The 19,986-nt window shown below is 42.0% G+C and overlaps 3 protein-coding genes across 3 annotated transcripts in view; 1 reads left to right on the top strand and 2 right to left on the bottom strand.

Annotated features, from left to right (window-relative positions):
* The window catches only part of LOC118427146 (serine-rich adhesin for platelets-like), a 20,695-nt gene extending 6,642 nt beyond the window's left edge, over positions 1-14,053 (top strand). The window contains exons 11-17 of the mRNA XM_035836784.1: positions 13-158; positions 444-689; positions 1,029-1,217; positions 1,846-2,532; positions 2,924-3,124; positions 12,265-12,493; positions 13,015-14,053. Of these exons, the coding sequence (XP_035692677.1) occupies positions 13-158; positions 444-689; positions 1,029-1,217; positions 1,846-2,532; positions 2,924-3,124; positions 12,265-12,493; positions 13,015-13,237 (1,921 nt within the window). The 3' untranslated portion in view covers positions 13,238-14,053. The remainder of the gene's footprint in view (positions 1-12; positions 159-443; positions 690-1,028; positions 1,218-1,845; positions 2,533-2,923; positions 3,125-12,264; positions 12,494-13,014) is intronic.
* Positions 4,433-9,316, bottom strand: LOC118427560 (UDP-glucuronosyltransferase 2C1-like). The gene is made up of 7 exons (XM_035837395.1): positions 8,995-9,316; positions 8,102-8,333; positions 7,199-7,370; positions 6,382-6,538; positions 5,987-6,206; positions 5,510-5,729; positions 4,433-5,375 (listed from the first exon to the last, which is right to left on the bottom strand). Exons 1-7 carry the CDS (start codon positions 9,280-9,282, stop codon positions 5,090-5,092), a joined length of 1,575 nt encoding a protein of 524 aa, XP_035693288.1. The 5' UTR covers positions 9,283-9,316; the 3' UTR covers positions 4,433-5,089.
* Positions 14,054-15,464: 1,411 nt separating the features above from the next.
* Positions 15,465-17,585, bottom strand: LOC118427561 (type I iodothyronine deiodinase-like). The gene is made up of 2 exons (XM_035837396.1): positions 16,898-17,585; positions 15,465-15,886 (listed from the first exon to the last, which is right to left on the bottom strand). Exons 1-2 carry the CDS (start codon positions 17,143-17,145, stop codon positions 15,781-15,783), a joined length of 354 nt encoding a protein of 117 aa, XP_035693289.1. The 5' UTR covers positions 17,146-17,585; the 3' UTR covers positions 15,465-15,780.
* Positions 17,586-19,986: the final 2,401 nt, after the last annotated feature.

Genomic DNA, 19,986 nt, shown 5'->3' with positions numbered 1-19,986 from the left:
ATTTGACAATAGTGCAGCCCGGGAAATACTCCAGGTGGAAGGAAGTGTGAATTTGCCGGGCTATGTGAATTACGATCCAGGGGCACAACACTGGGAGTTTCGGGCAGTGGACAAATGGGGAAGAACAACGATATGCTCCTTCGATGTCACCATATCAGGTATAGCATGTAATTAATATAGTAGCTAGTATTGATGGTTAGTTAATCATTAGTCAAGTAAAAGATGATATGAGAGGAAGAAAATCTATTACAGTAAGTAAAACAGAAAGAAAAACGAAAAAAAAAACCGAAAAAATCGAGAAAACTGGTTAGTACTAGATCCTCCATGGTGCCCCAATGGTCAAATGGACTAGAGAATATTTTCCATATGAACTATCCTTGAGAATTTTTTCATGTTTGCGCCTTATGACATGATTGAAGTTTTTTTCTCTTTCGACCATATAGATTCCAATCCACCAACCATACACGACTGCCCAAACAACATCACCATGGTAACGGCTACCGATGGCGTCACAGTCACGTGGGATGCACCCACAGCCGTGGACAACTCTGGTCGTGACGTCACTGTAACCGTCAGCAAAGACCCCGGATCGAGTTTTTTCTTCGCAGACCAGGAGCATGCAGTGACGTACACAGCAAGGGACATTGCTGGAAACACAGCAACTTGCAATTTCTGGGTCATACTAAAAAGAAAGTTCTTTTTTCTCCGTAAAACACCACATTTTCTTTCTCACTCGCACACACTTTTACACGGCAATCAGAAAATGGCCCATTTCAATTATACATACGTTGATGAAGGTTACACATCCTAGTAATAAGATACACCAAAAAGCAGTTACTCAAGCAACTGGTGTTACTGACGAAAGACACTGGATGGCTGCGTGAAACGTCTGACTGTATCCAAAATCATATCCAACTGCTTGAGTAACCTTTTTTGGCGGACATTATACATCTTATCCTTTTTCGATCAAAATAGTTTTTTCACAGTAAATATTACGTGATTCTGATGAGATAATCTTGTTCTTTCAGGTACTTCTTCGACCTGTCCTGAAGACGATCTACCGACTGTCACAAACGGTTTCTTCGGTGCATGTTCCGTCTCAGCCGGCGTGAAAACATGTCCTGTCGTCTGCAACGACTCCGGTTTGAGTCCGTCCTCACGCAGGATCCGGTGCCAACCGGATGGACGGTGGGAGAGCGGGGTTTATGTTTGTAACAGTGAGTACTTCTTCTGTCATCCTTTTTAGAATCTTTGAGCTTAGAATATTTGCGAGATACTTGAATCAATGATAATGATTATTATCACATTATCATTTCTACATCATCGCATTATTTCTACGGGTAAAGTAAGGCGATATTTGGATATAGCAAAACTGCAATAAATTAAGAAGCATGAAATATCCATCAACATTTCAAAGTCAAACATTAAAATTAAAGTCTAGGTCATTATACGAAATCCATTCGAATATGCAATTGATCATAATTGTAATTAATATCGTTAAAAAGTTGAATATTTAATTTCTTCTTTTATTCTACTCTGCCTCGTCAGAAGGGGATATGATATCTGTAATTTGTTATTTTATCATATGTATTTAATAAATGTCTTTCTGATAAACAAAATTCAGTTGTTCGTGTAGTTGTTGAAGAGATATCTCTCACCCATACAGTTATTTTGAAGCAAAATAATTCAAAGGAAGAGACAATCGCTAGACGTAAGGGTGTGCAGCCTCCAACTATATCACGAAATAAACTGCGGTGTACCTTTACTGCCATTCTTCTTACTAAATCCTCACGCCGCCGCCGTGTTTTTTAAACACAAAATCACCCTTGTTTTATGTTTAAACAGGAGGGCGTTTGCCTCTAAGCGTCTCAAGCTCGGCCAGCTTCAGCATCTCTCTTGCGCCCTGTCGCAATGACGACGGGTTCTTACACGTTGTCACTTCTAACATGGTGGACCACTTCGGCCGAACGGGCGTTTGTTGGTACGCGAGCCAAAACTCTGTGCCCCTCTGTGAGTTCAGTAGTGACGGGACCTTCCCAAACATCAGAGTCTCGTGTCGTCAGAACAACTCTCGCAGGCGGCGAGATTTGACGGACGTGAGTTGGCTCACTTCTCGCGAGATTTCTGAATCTGTCATTCATCTGACGTCAGAAAATTTGTCCAATCAGGCTCTCAGTGATGTTGGAGGTTCACCTCTCAAAAATGCTAAACCAACCAAACACACGGTTGAGAATATTGTTATCAGTAACCCAGCAGGAAATGCGCAAAGAGGCAGAATGGCAAGAGAGGTAGGAGGAATTGACGTTTTGCTGAAGATGAAAATCAACATGGCGGCGGGCGACCTCAGTAGTGTTCAGCATGCCGAGGAACGACTGCAAAGAGTCATCGATGGCGTCAGGGGAAGAGTGTCTTCAGGTGACGTAGTCGTCCGTGTCAATGACGTCACCTACACGGCTGATTCCGAGTCGTTCTCGTCTACAGAAGTGACTGTAGATTGTCCACTAGATACCGAGAAGCAGGGAAACTTATGCGGTAAGTCTTTTTAGTGAGGTTTTTTTTTAGCTTTACTGCATATCAAGTGGTAACTACTGTTGTGGCATTCATGTGATCAATTAAAACCAATCGTAACTTTCGCTAATAATCGACGATACAATAATACATGCTTTCAGGGCCAGTTTGGTGTTGGTGCAATGACCTCAGAAAAGCCAAAATGGCCGCGGTAACTGGAATGGGGTCTATCATATGAAAAAATGCATTTTGCTTTTCACGATCGATCCTATAGATAACTCACTGCTTTGAGACATTTACATGTACTTCGTTTTCATGAGCATAACCAACATTTGAATTAACCGTTAAGCGGTACAATTCGCATTGATGTAATGTTACGTATAAAAACGTTGTAAACCGACATTTCTTCTTACAGCTCAGACCATGCCTGAGGCAGCTAGTGGTCTGTCTAGCACCGCTTTGATTGGGATTGGAGCTGTTAGTGCCGCCTGTCTAGTTGTCGTAATCGGTGTGGGAGTCTGGTGTAAAAAGAAGAGGTCACAGATGCCGATGCCGAGACGAAACTCGCATCTCATCACCATTCACAACCCCGCCTTCGACGACCCAATATATGACGGTACGTCAAATTTCAGTACTTGTTTCTTACAAAAATTCTTTTTTCTCTTTTTGGTCTGTGACCGGAGGGTAACCTCCAGCGACAGACCTTTACTTTTGTCAATGTAACGCGCGTTCGCATCTGTATCTGTATGTTCCCGTTGTCGCATTTGTATATGGTTTGGCAGGTCCTCTGCATAGAGTTGAGCGATGATGCACTTTTTTTTCGCGGCAGCTGTTTTTATTATGGTTGTAATAATTTCAGAATTCACCCCTACGCCCTCCGGTATTGTGGTCCAGGTCTTCCTTATGATCGCGCATTAAGCCTTGTGGTAAATAGATATCGTCAAGCAAATGTTGTTCTCGTCGGAATATGCCATCGCGTTCCGGCTTTGCGTTTGTAGTATTAAGTTTGGCTTGACATAGCACACTGTTAACATTTTGCGCGGTTGATAGTCATATGCATTTTATGGTTAGAACGTGTTTGATCCTTTGCATCTTTTTTTCGCGGAAGCTGTTTTCATTATCGATGTAATAATTTGATAAATCACCCCTATTTCCCTGGTATTGTAGAACAGCTGGCCTATAGGCCATGTGGTTTGGTAATTACTTATCTCAAAGCAGATATGGGTTATGTGCATGTCATGTTATCAGCTGTCCACAGATGTCACTGCCCCACTTTTTACAATGGTGTGCGTCTCAGGTATCCATTGTGAAGCTGTGTGGTTGTTTTCATTTGGTGTCGTTCGATTGAGACGCTGATTTTGCTGTTGATGCGTACAGGACTGCCTTTTAAATTTGTCAGCGATAGGTATGTTACCTTTTAAGTAAGTTTTTGCCTTGCCGCCAGGCAAGGCTTTACGCCAGCTTTCTTCCATGGTTGGACCGACCTGTTAACCCAGCCCTTCCAAAGCCCCTTCCAAAGGCCCTTCTTTCCTTGCCGAGTTTCATGGCTTAGTTAGACAATGGTACATTCCAGGCGAGTATTAAAACGCTCTTCTAGACGCATGTTACTGTATGTGGTCCAGCGTAATAAATCTACGCTTTAACTCACCATGTTTATATAAATATATATCACAAATTGCATCAGAAGGAACTTAGTTTGTAATAAAAAATACTGCATATTCATTGTGGGTCAAAAAGTTTTACAAAACCTGTTTAATGTGCCAATAATTCATCTGACATAAATTATGATAATGAGGGGGGAGGGGGCGACATGTGGAACTCGGGATTTTTAAGCGTAGAATCTAGTCTAGCTTACCAAAATAACATAAAATACGCGGCAAGGCACAGCTTTTTTAAAAAGATTTCTTGTTTTATATAAGTCGATGTGATGTTTTCTGAGTCATACACCACAGAAAACATCACAATCGACATAAACCATAAGTAGGTCACAGTATGTTACGGTCACTTGTTTTGGTTTTTATTTGAACATAAAATATAAGATGACAAATATATGGATTCCTCCCCAGTTAGACTTGTTCTCATCACCATTCGCATGTCCCTTATGTCACATGTATATACTATGACAATGGTATGTCAATTAGGATTTTACCATGGTCAATATTGACCGAAGGAGGCCATATACAGTATGTCCATTAAAATCATTACTATTAATTATCGCAATGGCTGAAAAGTTCGACCAAGTATATCTCAATTACTCAATAGTACCTCCTAAAAATCAAAGATGTTCTTAGAAAAGCAACTAGATTCACAGTCTTGATGCTAGATGTAAAGCTTGTCATATATTCCATTTGCATTTCCAAAACATAGTCACCAACACTACTTTTTCAATACAACATTGTTTTATCATGCATCATAATTACTGCATTTCACTATGTACTAAAGCTCGACATTGTGAATTTAACTACGCGAATGTGCCATCTGTATGTTATGTATGTCCAGGTTAAAGAAAAAATTGTAAGGGGAGTATGATATCCTTCTCTTTCATATTTTGAAGGAATTTCCCGCTTAAAGATCGAAAGGATCAGTTAATTTTCTTTTTGGTGTAGGTGTTACCCCTTTTGCACATGCCACATGCAAACGAACAGCACTTCCAACAAGACAACAATACAGCAGATATAACTGCAACAATCAGGGCAATAACGTCTAGCAGGTAGTACTGGTAGAAGGGGAGTTCGGGTGCCCTTGACCTGAGATGGGGGAGGCCGCCATGTTTGATGACGTGTTCTATCCACCAAACTGCCCGCTCCATGGGCGACTGTGGTTGGTCACGAAGAAGCGTGGAGATCTTGTTGGCTTTCTCCTTGTAGCTAAAATAAAGAACAAGAAAGTGTGTGTCCAATACGCACCTACAATATTCTCACGTTGTTTGTAAATATGTTCCAACAGTTAGCTACTTTCGGTATGTCATTAATAACAGTGTTGTCATCGCACTCACACTTACCTAGGATCCAAAATAACGGTAGTAATAGCCCGGTAAACCTCCTCTGACGTCACCGTATGGATGTCCAATGACACCGCCATCCCACGGGCCACCATCCGGGCAATGTTGTCATGGGCATCATTTACGAGAGGCATGCCAACCAGGGGCACCCCGTGGTACATGGCCTCCGCTACTCCGTTGTAGCCACAATGTGATACAAACGCCTTTGTCTTGGGATGAGCTGTTTTTAAAGACTAATGGTTAGTGACATGATAAAGAGATATGACTGAACGATTAACATTCTTAGTGAATTTTCGCTAGCGAAGACAAGGCAACAAGACATCCAGTTGTAGATTCTGAAATCTCAAAAAATTCCACATCATTCTTCAGTATGTCAATAGCATTAATTTGTCGGAGACAAGGCATTAAGACATCCAGTTATAGATTCTAAAATCTCAAAAAGTCCACATCATTCTTCAGTATGTCAATAGCATTTACCTAGTAAGTCGTTTTGAGGCACCCACTCCATGGTCTTGGTGTTTGGCCCCAGACTTGGAGGTGGCGTTCCGGGGTAACGCCACACAACCTTCTGCGGCAGACGGGCAAAAGCAGCGGCCAGCATGTCGGCTAGCTCCGCAGGCATAGCTGCTATCATGGAGCCGAACGTTACAAGCACAACACCGTTATCTCCAGAACTCTGCACAAACGTCTCCAGCTCCTATGAAAGTACATCAGTTAGGCCAATCAGAGAAGAGAGTCACCTTATCGGACCATATTAACTTAGGCTGAAATTTTAAATTTATAACGTTATCATGAGTGGTTACTGAGATAGAGTTTTTCATCCTTTGGATATACATTTCTGTGCAATATGCTACTCAGTTGACGAAACTGACCTCGCTGAGTGACTTGACATCCTCAGCCATGTGACCTGCTATGCTGACCATATTTGGCATCATGGGTTTAGGAAAGTCGAACATGAGATCTGATTGGTAGAGCCACACGTCGGTTCTTGCCAAGGCAGCAGACGTTGTGAAGTTGTCGCCAATGGTTCTGTTGGTGGTAAGAAAATGAGAGAAGGGGCTGCACGAGCAACCTCCATGGAGGACCTCTGTGGAGCTCCTCCATGGAGGTTGCTCGTGCAGCCTACTATTTGAAAATGATGTTTTGAGTGCCGTTTTGCTCATTTCTGTCCAGAAAGGAGACACAGACTCGTCCAGCCATCTCACATCAGAAACGTAGTTTTAACATTGATTAAAAAGTACAATTGCCTTCACGACAGGTTTGATGATTGCGCTAAACTGACATCCTGAAAAAAATGAATGTTTACGAAACTATTGGCATTTGTCAGATTTAACAGTGTGGATGTGAAGGGAACATGAATCTTAAAAGTAAGTCACTGTCTTTAATTTTGCCATACGCTCAATATGAAATATGATATGTGAATACGTCAACAACTGCACAGATCTAGACCTTTCTGCAACATCGTCGAAACCTTTGGCAAAAAGCAACTGTCCCATACTACAATATGCAAAGTAGGCGAACACCTTTATCACAATGTGTCACTATGAATGCGTTAACAAATGCACAGACCTTTCTGCAACATCGTCGAAACCTTTGTCAAAAAGCAACTGTCCCATACTAGAATATGCAAAGTAAGCGAACACCTTTTTCACAATGTGTCACTATGAATGCGTAAACAAATGCACAGACCTTTTTGCAAAGTCGTCAAAACCTTTATCGAAAAGTAGCTGGCCCACAATAGAACATGCGAAGTAAACCAACACGTTCTTCGCTCTTTGTAAGAATGTCATTCGATCTGTCAATTCCGATGCCATTGTTGGCACGTAAGCAAGAGGATTGGGGACACCGGTGGCTCGGATGTCTGAAACAAGAGACCAGGACACATGTGCACTCGTGAATAACATATATAATAGCTTAACCCTATCTAGACCGGGCTTTTTTGCCGTGACGTCATTTGTCCGCCATCTTGGATTGACCACCATGAATTTTCTAAAATACTTTTTTTTCTACATATAACCCCCAAACCCAATAGAAGTGGACTAAAAAGGTTCAAGTGATTGTGTTTTGTAAAAAGATTAAAGATTTTGGCGGAATTTGAGTAAAAATAACATGTATTTACCGTTGATAATGACATTGTCCGCCATCTTGGATTTTGACCCATGACGTCATCAAATTAGCATAAATTATGAATATTTGATTATCAATGTAACTTAGAATTACAAAGGATGTTAATGATATAGATAAACAATTGTGTTATAACAACAAAACTATCAAACTGAAATTAGTAAATTTGGTAAAATATGCCTATTATACGACGTCAGAGTTGGCGCAGGCACATTTAGCACCCCCCCCCCTCCGTCTAGATAGAGTTAATAAGAACAATCTGACAGGTACTCAACAAGAGATGCCGTATGGCAAGGAGAGACAAGACAACAAGTAGGAAAGGACAAGTCAAAGAACAGTCTAGCTGATTGTCAAGGAATGCAGACCAAAGACGCCAGGACATGTCTTTTGAATAATAGATGAAAAACATAATTTATGTCATGCGTAGGTTGGCCTGTATTGTATTGTTATGGACAAATATGAACACACCTTGTCCCGTAGCCAACGACCTCATTGTGCATACTAGAGGCAGGTCCAAGTACTGGGCCACCAGGGGTCCGCATGAGGTACTACCATACGTCAGGAGAACGTCATAGTGGCTGGTCTTCAGTTTTTTCAGTAGCTGATTGTCACTCAACATCTCTTCACTGAGGTCCAACAAAGCAGAAAGCAAAGTACTGCCAACCGTTAGGGTATCGAGTATCCCACGTGAAGAAAATACCTGCAACAGCCGAAACAAATACATCAGAATATTGTATATGAACGTCATTCAGATACTTGAGGAATGACGCCTGACGATTTGGCACAAGACTGATGATTGTTATCAGTTGATTTACGTCACCAAATATTGTAAATGGATTTAAGTTCGTGGGGATTTCATTTCGATCCTACAATGGCATAAGATAGTCAAAACTGGCCGAGGAGTGTAGTCAGCCGAAATGTGTCCATTTGCCTTGTAGAATCTGCCTCCAGTCGGCGAGAACGAAGGCTATTAACATCCAATTGTTTCCTTACCAAACTGTGCTTGCAGTGTAGGTGCTAATTGCCCTCCTTCCTGTTTGGTGCTAACTTCCAACTGGGACATATGCTGGTCACAGACGTTATCCCAGTGTAAGGCGCTCATAAAATCATTAGCACATGGCAACAGGGAGGAGCAGCAATACCATTGTTGAATAGAAATGCTCCTCCTTGTTTCAGTGGAGGCAGATCCCCGGTAGCAAAACACACTACTAAGCCGGCTTCATTCCTATGCCAGCTTTTGACATTATCTTATGCTACCGTAGGATCTGCTAGGAGATTACCAGATGAGTATGTTAATGTTTAATCTAGTATGTAGTAGAATCAACAGAAGTCAGAAATCTCAGAAATTTACTAGTACCTACCATCTCTTGAGGCAGAGATTTTGCCAATTTCTCAATCGACGGTGGTTTTTCGGGATCTCCGAATGTTTCGTACAGCAAGGTCGGCCATTTCCGCATCAGGTCGCTCTTCTGACTAGCATGGGCCAACACGGTGACGACGTGTCCTCGGGCGGCCAAGGCTTCGGCAATCTTTGCCACGCTCATCCAGGGGCTGCCGTAGTTTGATGTAGCCACGAGGATGTCGGCGGCTTGGACATGTTGAGACAAGATGGCGACAACCGCCAGGAACAGTTGGAAACCAGTCGACATACTTCGCCAATAGTTGTGGGGTGTTCTAAGTCAGGAACTGTTCGGAAAGAGAAGTACAATAAAGTTATAATTACGCGACCTCATAACGTCACCACATGATTATACTCTTTTTGAGTGAAGTATCACAAGTATTTTCCTTTATAATGCTTCACTCAATTATGCAAGTAAGGTCCTCATTTGCATAAATTGTCTCCGTTGATCAAGTTCTCTAGACGTTTTTGGCCTAGAAAACTGGGACACGGATTGATGGAATTCCAGGGAGGGCTTGGGCAAGGCGCTTGATTTCGAACCAGAGAAACAGTCTTGAGTAGAGCCGCGGTAAAAGTACAGATAAATGGTAAGGAGTACATAATACTGTCCTATTCTAGTGGGAAATAGCAGGTAGATCTACAAACAGCGTAATCTTGAGACCATGATACAGTCTTAAGTTGCGTCAAAATCCATTTTATTACATGTAAGTCCAATCTGTATATATATATATCTGTATGTACTAGGCCTCGGAAACAGCGGTAAAAAATCTTTATAACAGGAACTTCCAGTCAATTCCCAGTTTGAGTTTTATGTTCACCACTATTTAGACGCCAGCGTCGCCGGGGCAAAAACATTTTTTATTGCCAGACTTGTTTCGCTAGTCACAAAGGACTAGTCATAAAACTTAAAGACTGGACTAAGTGGACTTACTTACAAATGGATTCTGAAGCATCTTGAGTCTCACGATGGCGATGCCTCTTGTTCTTAAATCTAGCTACTGTTTGCAACTAGAATATGATAGTACTCTTTATCATTTATCTGTACAGCCATCTGACCAGCTTAGCTGATTTCCCCCAGCCCTATTCAAGACTCATTCTCTGCCTCGAATTCAAGCGCCTTACCCTAGACTTCTGATCTGACTGGAATTCCAGTGACCATTGCCCATCACTGCCGCCTCCCTGCACTAGAATTCCATCAGTCTGTGGCCTACGGTCCCAGTTTTCTAGGCCAAAGTCTTCGGGCCCACTTTCTACCAGCGGTCAGGATTCCAGCAGCCCTGCCGAACGCTCATTGGAATTTCAAACATTCTCCTGGACCGGCATTCCTCTGGACACATGCCTGTACAATTCCTAGAATTCTTGCAGACTGAACACAATACTATACCATTTTGCTCGCCCCTGAGGCGTCGCCAGAAACATAGTCAACAGAAATAGAATACTTTGTATTCAATGTGAATTTTCCCACGACACTCCACACACACAACCACACATCTGGTGATCATCACGGGACCTTAAAAAACCTGCTCTATACCTTCGAAAAGACAGGATTTGCTATTAGAACAGGGAAGTAAACTTAGCGTCACAACAGTGAGTGTCATCTTGCTGAGAAGTAGTCTGGGTTTGCAGATTTTATGGGTACCATCTCAACTCATGTTCAGATAACTTAAAGTATTATATTCTCGTGTCCGTCTAAAGCTGATCATTTTACATCGACATTTTCTGGTGCATCTACCAAACTACCGTCAGGATTACTGCTACCGATAAAATACAAAATGACAACTGTAATGGTCTATCAGGAAAATTGTCAAATTTTGGTTTCACACCACTTGAAGTAGTGATATGGTGCGGTATAACCCCCTACGTTGACATCCTACATGTACCTACCTTATATTGTATAACCTATATCCAAAATGCACGGAAGCATTGTCAACGTATGATATCTTCATCACAGAGGAAATGACAGCATCAATGTAGAAGCAAGGATATTAAGTATAAGGTAGACTACGCGCCGTTAAGATCTCACCTGAGAGTTTAGTTGTCGTGCCTTCTTCCTTGGAACACAAAGGTCAAAAGAGACCGTTTGATTTGTATATAAAGAGTTATTTTAGCTGCACATGTGGGTGGATACCGGTTTTGCCCACTTGCTCGCGGGGTGGTGAGCAAGCAGGTGTGTCAGCTGGATGACAAAAGGGAGGAATTTGGACAAATAGGGACAACTAAGTTTTTTTCTATTTGCTTTGGACAGACGAGGACAGTGTGGCAATGCACTCAAGTTTTGCAATTGTACGTAACTTATACTAACAGTGCCACATACGCAGTACAGACAGAAGGTAAAGGTAGTCTTTTACCTCCGCGACCGAAGTTAGGTACCCATTTTCATCTTCATTACACCTGGGTGAAGTGAGGAAGGTCGTGTAAAGTGCCTTTCTCAATGGCATAACGTCGGGGGCACGGCGGGGATCGAACTCAGGACCTCTAGATTCCGAGCCAAACACTCTACCAGAATTTTACACCACGCCAGACGCCACAAATAAGTTGCCATGGGGTTTCAGTCAGTCATTCTATCCGGCCATCCCGCCGGCCATTCAGTTCACTCCTAGGTCAAGTTTTTTGTATAAGCTGATGTGACGTGTTGTGTATACGATATAAACACCGAGTCATACACCACAGAAAACATCACAACCGACATAAACCATAATTAAGTCACAGAGTTTCCTACGGTCAATTGTTTTCTATTACAGCTGTACTAGCTTTCATATTGATGCGACTTTTCAATGACCTGTCATTTTACCATGACCTGATTATTTATTCATTGTTTTTTGTCGTTCCGTATAAAGCATATGCAAAAAGATCTTCACTTATTGTGTAAATTCATGATTAATAGCTCCTGTTCTTAAATAAAAATTTGAAAGTTTTTTAATGTTGCATCAGTGTATGTTGCTTTTGAATGATGCGATTTAAACGCTCCTTTTTACATCCGTGCGATCGCGCCATGGCAACGCCGGCAAAATTTTCATTTACATGTTCATTAATAATTTGTTCTGCTAACTTAAAGATTGGTAATCTAACTTGCCAACGTCATATTGCCTGCAAGTCGTCGAAAACCTCAGATGCTAAAAATAGATTGCTCGTATATAAAAGAGTTTCTTAAAAGTTTGATTATAAAGAACAAGATTCAGAGTTGTCCATCCTTTTATTTTACAATGTCTTATACTCAATATTTACATTACAGTGATAAATGACAAGCCAGTGCATATGGCACCTGTTGTGCGAATTCCCTCCGATGGACTGAAGGACGTAGGAAACGATTACTGTGAAAATCCCGGGCCACTACAAAACGATGGCGGCTATGAGATTCCCTCAGTCCCAGCTTTCAGAAAAGCGCCATCTAACACCTTTATGATGAACAGCAGCCAGAGTCAAGGCCGTCCACAGGAGGAGGATGGCGACCACGATTACAGGTGAGGGGCTCGCTAATGATAATGGATTTTCTGATGCAATAAATTGTTAAGCAATGCAAAAACAGTCTCTTCAAATACATACATTTCAAACCTTATTTTGTTCACCCTTACTACGTAGAAAGCTAGATCTGGCATGTGCGTTTTGGTTCTGAAAGTGGTAGGTCTACTCAAGGAGGCCCGATAGCTCCTCCTTGGTCTACTCCGGCGTTTCCTTGGTCTACTCCGGCGCTTTAACGTTTTACAGCCAGAAGAAAGAAATAGCACTAGGATTTCACCCCCTTCCCCAATAGGTCAGTCTATCTAGGTAGCCGCCATTGAGAGGTCAGACGCACAGGTCAAAACATTGTATAAGTCACGTTTTATGCCAGATTTTAGAAATACACTATACTTCTGTTCTCCCAAGAACTCGACCTTTTTTCATAACGTTAAGCATTTGCCCAGGAAAAAAGTGTATTAAAAAAGGAGCCAGTTTACAAGATGCACTCAACTGCGCAGCTCAAATTCTGGTCCCTCCCTTCCAGCTATCCCGCCAAGGAGAGCGGACCGTACCAGGACCTTGCTGGCTCGTTTCAGCGCCATCACGAGTACCAGAGTCTGGCTGGGGTGGGTCAAAGGTCACGACATCCTGGGAACGACGAGCGAGCCAATCACCAGCGTCAGCCTAACATCGTTCCCGTGGCAGCAGGGTCAGCATACAACACGACAAACAACAGCCAGATGTTGACGTTCAACTATGGACACTAAGTATGAACAAGACCACAAGATCAAATTTCCTAGCCATCCCATCACTTCACACAACACACTATTTCGTCAAATGGCGCCACCCTTCCCGTCATACATCACAAAACAAAATGGCGGCGTCCTTCCCGTCAATCATCGCAAAACAAAATGGCGGCGCCCATACATGGCAACAAAAACAGAACAGGTTTTGCTATCGCAAACCTGTAATTATATGCTGATACGCAATAAGTCATTCACATCCCTTTGTAAATACTGTAGCTTTCAAAATTCTCGATACCAGAATTTGACTATATGTTTAGATCCGACAGCCCTCATAATGATATTAAAGATAGGGAAATATATAAAAGATAATGGCACTCAAGTTTATATATTACTCAAGTTTACTCCCACCTGAATGTACAAAGATTCTTGTTTTCCTATATTGTTTAGTCAGTAGGATTTTAAGAGTTACTCTGTATCCATCATAGTTTATATTTGACCAATACAAAAGTCACTTTACTTTTTTGTCGTATCAAAGCTTACATTTATGGTAATGCATTTTATGATATTATAAAATTGGTATGAATAAGGCGTGGCTTCCTATGGTATTTCGATGCGGATAGCATCTACTTTTGTAACAAGACGGTGAAGAAGTGGTCTTCTTAATGAACTTTTGTACATACGGTTTTTAAAAACTTGTTTCAAAGTAATGCAGTTGTACAATATTGACTTATATGAATGCTAGTTTAATTCTGTTTTTTTTTTACTCAACACACAATTTTGGTTCCTTGGGTTCAGTTTTATTACTGAAAATATAATAAAGATAAACATGTAAAGGCATGTCTTTCCTCTGTCACGTGATATGTAACGTTACCAGTAAAGAATTTACGACAAATATACTATAATCGATGACTAAAAATCAGTCTTAACTAAAAATCAATAGAAAGCCGTAAACATAAAGGAAACAACAGTCACAAGAACGTGCATGAATTTGATAGCTATCTGTAAATTACTGGATGAACACTTCAAATTGCATTCGCTTCTATTTAATGTGTGCACTGAAAAATGATACCTTCACATCACAAATTACAACTTGGGCCACAGCAAGTAAATTTTATAGATGACATCCTTTGTAGATTGCAAAAATAATGAGATAGGGCGAAAAATACAAGATGGGTAAAAAGAACAAGATGGGTAAATTTTAGAAATAGACACCATAAACGTTGTAAAAAGAATTGAATGGAAAAAACGTGGTAGCACAGACAACACATCAGTCATTCCTGAATTCAAAAAGTGACACTAGTGTAGTAGAAGTGACATTACACTAGTGTTGCAGACTTGTATCATTTACCAAGTTGGCAAATACGCTCATGACTTCCATACTGGTGCCACTTTAACCATTATACCATAACACATCAAACCATTATAGAGAAAATTGCTAAACTTTACTTCCAACACGGAAAAATATATAGGGGCTTACTTAAGTAAAGTTTAGCAATTTTCTCTATAATGTATTCTACCAACACAGATGAACTTTCATGCTAAAATTATCAAATCAGTTTCCGTACTACAGCTACAGCCATGGCTACCTCGCTGGTGTCACTTCTACAAGTAGCCTACAACACAAAATATTTTCCCATTTTGGTACTTTCTTGTCACGTGGACCATCTCCGAAGAATAAAAAAAAGTATTGTTTTATTCTGAAATCAGGCGAAATTCAATGAGCACATAAAATTTAATTGCTGTGGCCTTTGGCGGTTTACCGGGTATGCAATACACTACACTACAGCATACAGTAAAGAAAGAAACACCATACGTTGTCTCACATCCGTGTCTCAATATATTTATCATATTAATGTTCAACAGCAATATTGACATCCAGAGCGAAGCCAAGGCGAATCGTGGTGGTCTCGTTCTCAGGTTCTCACCAGCGCCTTGTGCGTTTCCGGCGAGACCATCATGCTCTCTCACCACGTACCCACCTTGACTTCACTCCTGCTGTCACCAGACAGAAAAGGAACATTTCCTTTCTGATTTATAATGATGCTTTCCTGACGAACAACAAGTGGTATGGAACTGTTCACATCGTTTTCAGACAACATATAGTGCATTGTTTTGATATCATAGTTAAATGAAATGATTACATGATAGACACCTTTGTCAATCAGGAACTGTTGCGCAACAAAAAGAAATTTATGATCAAATAGATTTGAGCGAAGTATGCTGATATCATGAAATGCGTTAACGTTACCTAATGCGTTAAGTCATTCATCTGTACAATTCATACGGAACGTCATTCAAATGGCTTTGCTTTTTAAAATGAATCTCCAATATATATTCTTGCCAGTGAGTATTCATCTTAGACGAAGATGATCTAACATAACAAACTGAAGGATGCCTTCCCAATAAAATTTCAAAATTTCAATGTTTTAAAGTTTCAAATTTTTAAAGTTTCAAAGTTTCAACGTTTCAACGTTTCAACGTTTCAACATTTCAACATTTCAACATTTCAACATTTCAACATTTCAACATTTCAACATTTCAACATTTCAGCCCGCCCCTCTATTTTATCCAGAGAATTTCTGCAGCCAGTCACGCACTTCCTCCGGGTGGTAGCCATTCGGACCCTGCTCGCCCTTGTAAACACACACTCCGTCCAACACGATGTACAACCTACGGGCAGGAAGAAATATGAGATAAACTAGACAGGCAACATTTGCAAGCAACTACAGCATATTTCATTCAATTCCCAACCCTTGCAAAAATAGATTGTTCCAAAAGTCAATAATAAAAAGTCAACCCCTGTCGAGGATGGACTCTTCGTGAGGCACATACACTTAAAAGGGACCAGTTAAAATCACTTTAACTAAAAAAATGGACTTTGCATATAACCGTTTAAAATTACATTCAAAAATTCACTTCCGGACAATGGACCCTTTCGGTGGATCCCACATGTAAAATGAAAGAGTCCAAAATACTTCCGGTCAAATTTTTTCAATCACTGCCCCAGTCAAAAAATGATTTCTAAAAAAATCCCTGCTCCATGAAAGAATGGACTCTCCCAGCAACACCCTTATGTAAAGTGGAGCTGTCCAAAAACACTTCACCTGAAAACTGACTTTTGTAAAATCACACTAGTCTAAAATATGAATTAAAAAAAAAAAACACTACAAGAATGGACTCTTTCAGCCCACCCCGTGTAAGATAGTAAAATAGACCGGTCCAACAACACTTCCTCTCAAAGCATGGGCTTTTTCTATAATCAGTCCGAAATTCAATTTTAAAAAAATTCCCCCGTGTATAAATGGACTCTTCAAGATTACGCATTTTTACGGTAATGGAAGAAAACCTCAAAACTAAACAAACTAGTGGTATGGTTGAAATATAACAACGAGCAAACGGAATCCCAATGATAAACGTAATCGACTCCTCCGTTCTGTCTTTCTTTGTTAAGGTGGACTCTTACTGCACCTGGGGCACCGGTGCGGCACTCGGGGTTCGTTCACTGCGGCACTGTTTTTTTTTTTTTGCGATTTTGGATAGTTTAGATATTGTGTAATACGTAAAAGTATGACCTAGAAGACAACAAAATACACAAAGCCGAAGAAAATTCGTTGTTTATCTCTGAAACTCGCACCGGTGCCACAAGTGCAGTGAGAGTCCAACTTTAGTGAAGAGGCTCACCTGTCCGGGATCGCTGCGTAGGCCCGCGCGGCGGCGTTGTCCATGGTGTCCACCAGGATGGGACAGGGGATGTCGTGCAGAGCCAGCATCTCCGCCGCCGCCAGTCTCTCCTCCAGACTCCGGTGCTGCTTGATGTCCATCGACAGATGTCCACTTATGGCCCAGCCATCCGTGGGGTGCGCCTCGGCCACGTACACCACCACGAAGTCGGCCACGGCGGCGAAGTCTGACATGATCTGCTTGACCATGTCCACCTTCGCCGTGAACGGTTGTCAGGTGTTGCTGCCGAAGCTGATGACCAGAGGGCGGGCGGCCCGGGCGAACTGGAGCAGCTTGCAGGAGCTCCCGTCAAGCCTGACGAGGGAGGAGTCGACCGCCTTGCCTCCTTCGAACACCTCAGCATCTAGGCGGGACATCTTGACAAAAATGGCTCCTTTCCAGGCAGCAAAACTTGTCTTTTCGTACAAGTGTTGCAGGCACTGCTCGGGTGTTGTTAGCATCCCCGGGGCCCTCACGTCTGCTTGTTTCTGTACTAGAGACAAGATGTGTCGCCTGATGGGTGGGAGAAGACATGCTGCTCTTACAAGGACAGAACAGAGCAAAAATAGCGGAGTCCCCACGACCCAGAGTAGCAGAAACAGCACAGCCCTCTGTGCTCTCTTTATGTGGACGGCCGCCGCAGAGGCCATTATTGTAGTGAGTGACTCAGCTCAACATTACATTAGCATATATAGCCACCTATCCAAATTGAACGGCCGAAAGCAAACAAACGTGTTCCAAAGTTTACTGTATAGTTGCAAGTCATGATGCGTCAGCTACGACTATGTTGATTCGGTTATATGGATAACATCTTTATTATGAACTAATATTAGTGGTTAGGAAGGTTGAATAAATGACTAAACACAAAGAGTCTGGTATACCGAATCATAGATTTGTTATGACTTCTTTGACCTTGAAAGTAGTCTTATTTTTTTAATTTATGGCAAATATTTGTTCTTTTTACAGCTACTTTCTGCGATTTACAATACGGTTGAAATTTTTTGATGAACGGAAATTGATGCGTGCGTCATCCAAATAATCCAATCAACTTGGCCCAAAAGGAAAGAACAAGAGAGAGCCAAATGCAATCGACAATTTTAACCCCTGGTCATGCTTACGGCCGCACTGTTAGAGACGTGTCCGTGCGGTCAAAGTCGGAGAACATAGCAATTTTCCGCGCCCCCGGTGTTAAGGTACGGGCACAACCCGCCGTACGGGCAATTTGTCCTTACTTTTTGGGGGGGAGGCCACGTCCTCCAAGTATTTCTGAAAACGTTCAGGCTGTACAGTGCAGGCACGTCGCCCGTACTGGCACGTACGGGTGGTTGTGGGTGGGGGTGGGGGGGGGGGGGGAGCTGTGTATCGATTCCGCAGCCCGGTGGCACACAAAGTTTTGCCTGCACGTAAAGTTGTACGGCTGTGTGCTCCAAATCCGTCGGATTCCCTACCAGTTCGTACGGAGGCTGTACTTAGCACTTACGGATCCCAAAAGATTGCTGACGTTTTTGGCACGTGTCATTTGCACGTTCAGCGGGTTGTGCCCTTAGCTTTATTTAGGGCACAAAATAGTGGCACGTGGTATTTGCACGTGGTATAGGTCAGACATCGAAGTTAGGGCTGCCCATTGACAAGCATGTTGAAATACACTGAATGAAGGCTTCAAAAAAGTACTAACCCATAGTTCAATCTTTAAAATTCTTCTCCACCAGAAAGTCACTTGGGTCTAGTTTATAAGCATTCAAAGAAAACAGAGGGTTGTTTGGCTCATTCTCGGAGAAAAGCTCGCTCTATGAAAGAAACCTCACCTTTGACCCATTTTCCCTCCTGATACAACCAGTAGCACCCTATAACTAAAACCTGTCCTTACACCAGCTGAACTGCTGAACTGAACAAATTTTGACCCAAACAGGAAAGCTTAGACCCTACCTGTCTCTTCTAACTCAAAAAGTCTCCAGATTGGGCAAAAATTTTCAAGGAAAAGAAGGATTTTCAAGGATTTTAAGTCACACCCAAATCGTCTTCCCATTTTTTGCCCTCTACCGCGCAACGCAACTCTGACGTCAGCCCTATACTGCACGTGGTATTTTCACGTACGACGGGTTGTGCCCTTAGCTTTAGGTATATAGTACTTGACAAAGCCGCGGAGATTCTTCTGTGCACTTCAGCGAGGTATAAACTTCGGTGAATTGTCTAAGAGCTATATGCGTCAGTTTTGAGACTGTATAAGTTTGATAGCGATGATGCAAATTTGCTGTAGAGTAGTTTAAGAGGCGAGTAGTTTATTCTTAGGGGATTCGAGCCCACTGATCAATTTGGTGGCGCTTGAACCCCAATGTAAATGTTAAACTTTTTTCAATGCCGCCAGCTACTGTCCGTCTACTGCAGTTTTCCGATGAGCGTCGTACAAAATTGGGCTTCAAAATTGAACGAGCAGACGAACCTAAAGTCTCGTTTTCACATACTTTGTAGATTGTACCCTGTTGAAGTGGGTGCCGTACAGTGTACCGGGTACAAAACCAGGTCAGAACCGTTCAGAACCGTTCCGAAAAAACTACTCGAAAAAATCAGTAGACCGGATTTTGGACCGATTAAAAATGAAAAACACTATCGGCAAACGTTCACATGTTTTGAAGTTTACCGGTCCAAGAAAATAACAAAAAACACAGAGGAGTACAGTTTACAGTCATTTCTACCAAGCTTTTTCAGTCGGACTAGTACTAGTACTACAGAAGAATTTAGCAGCGTTTGCAGAACGATGGGATTTTAAAACTTCCTTTGTAGAGTTTCGCCCTTTCTCAAGTTTTCCCAGACAATCAGTTCCAGGTACAGGACCTGTACCTGACCCTCTGCACCTAGCCTATGTTTACACAATCTTTCGCTGGCTGGGGTTAATGACCCCCTCCTAGGGCGGCGGCAATTGCAGGGCCGACCGGTAGGGGAGCGATTTTAGGTAGGCTACTTTGCACCAGAACAGGACCTGTACCTAGATTTTCTGCACCGTGATGTGCTATATACCCATGTGGGACCGCGTGGCACGATCGGGAGCGCGT

The sequence above is a fragment of the Branchiostoma floridae genome, chromosome 12 (assembly GCF_000003815.2).
Source record: "Branchiostoma floridae strain S238N-H82 chromosome 12, Bfl_VNyyK, whole genome shotgun sequence".
NCBI lineage: Eukaryota > Metazoa > Chordata > Leptocardii > Amphioxiformes > Branchiostomatidae > Branchiostoma > Branchiostoma floridae.
This window is presented reverse-complemented; position numbering and strand designations above follow the sequence as displayed.

Coding starts and splice junctions, on each gene's coding strand:
- LOC118427560 (XM_035837395.1), bottom strand. CDS start 9,282: ATGTCGACTGGTTTCCAACTGTTCCTGGCGGTTGTCGCCATCTTGTCT. Junction 8,334..8,994: donor AATCTCTGCCTCAAGAGATG/GTAGGTACTAGT, acceptor CGGCTGTTGCAG/GTATTTTCTTCACGTGGGAT. Junction 5,730..5,986: donor GCCTCAAAACGACTTACTAG/GTAAATGCTATT, acceptor CTTTAAAAACAG/CTCATCCCAAGACAAAGGCG.
- LOC118427561 (XM_035837396.1), bottom strand. CDS start 17,145: ATGGTCAAGCAGATCATGTCAGACTTCGCCGCCGTGGCCGACTTCGTG. Junction 15,887..16,897: donor TACGCAGCGATCCCGGACAG/GTGAGCCTCTTC, acceptor TCCTGCCCGTAG/GTTGTACATCGTGTTGGACG.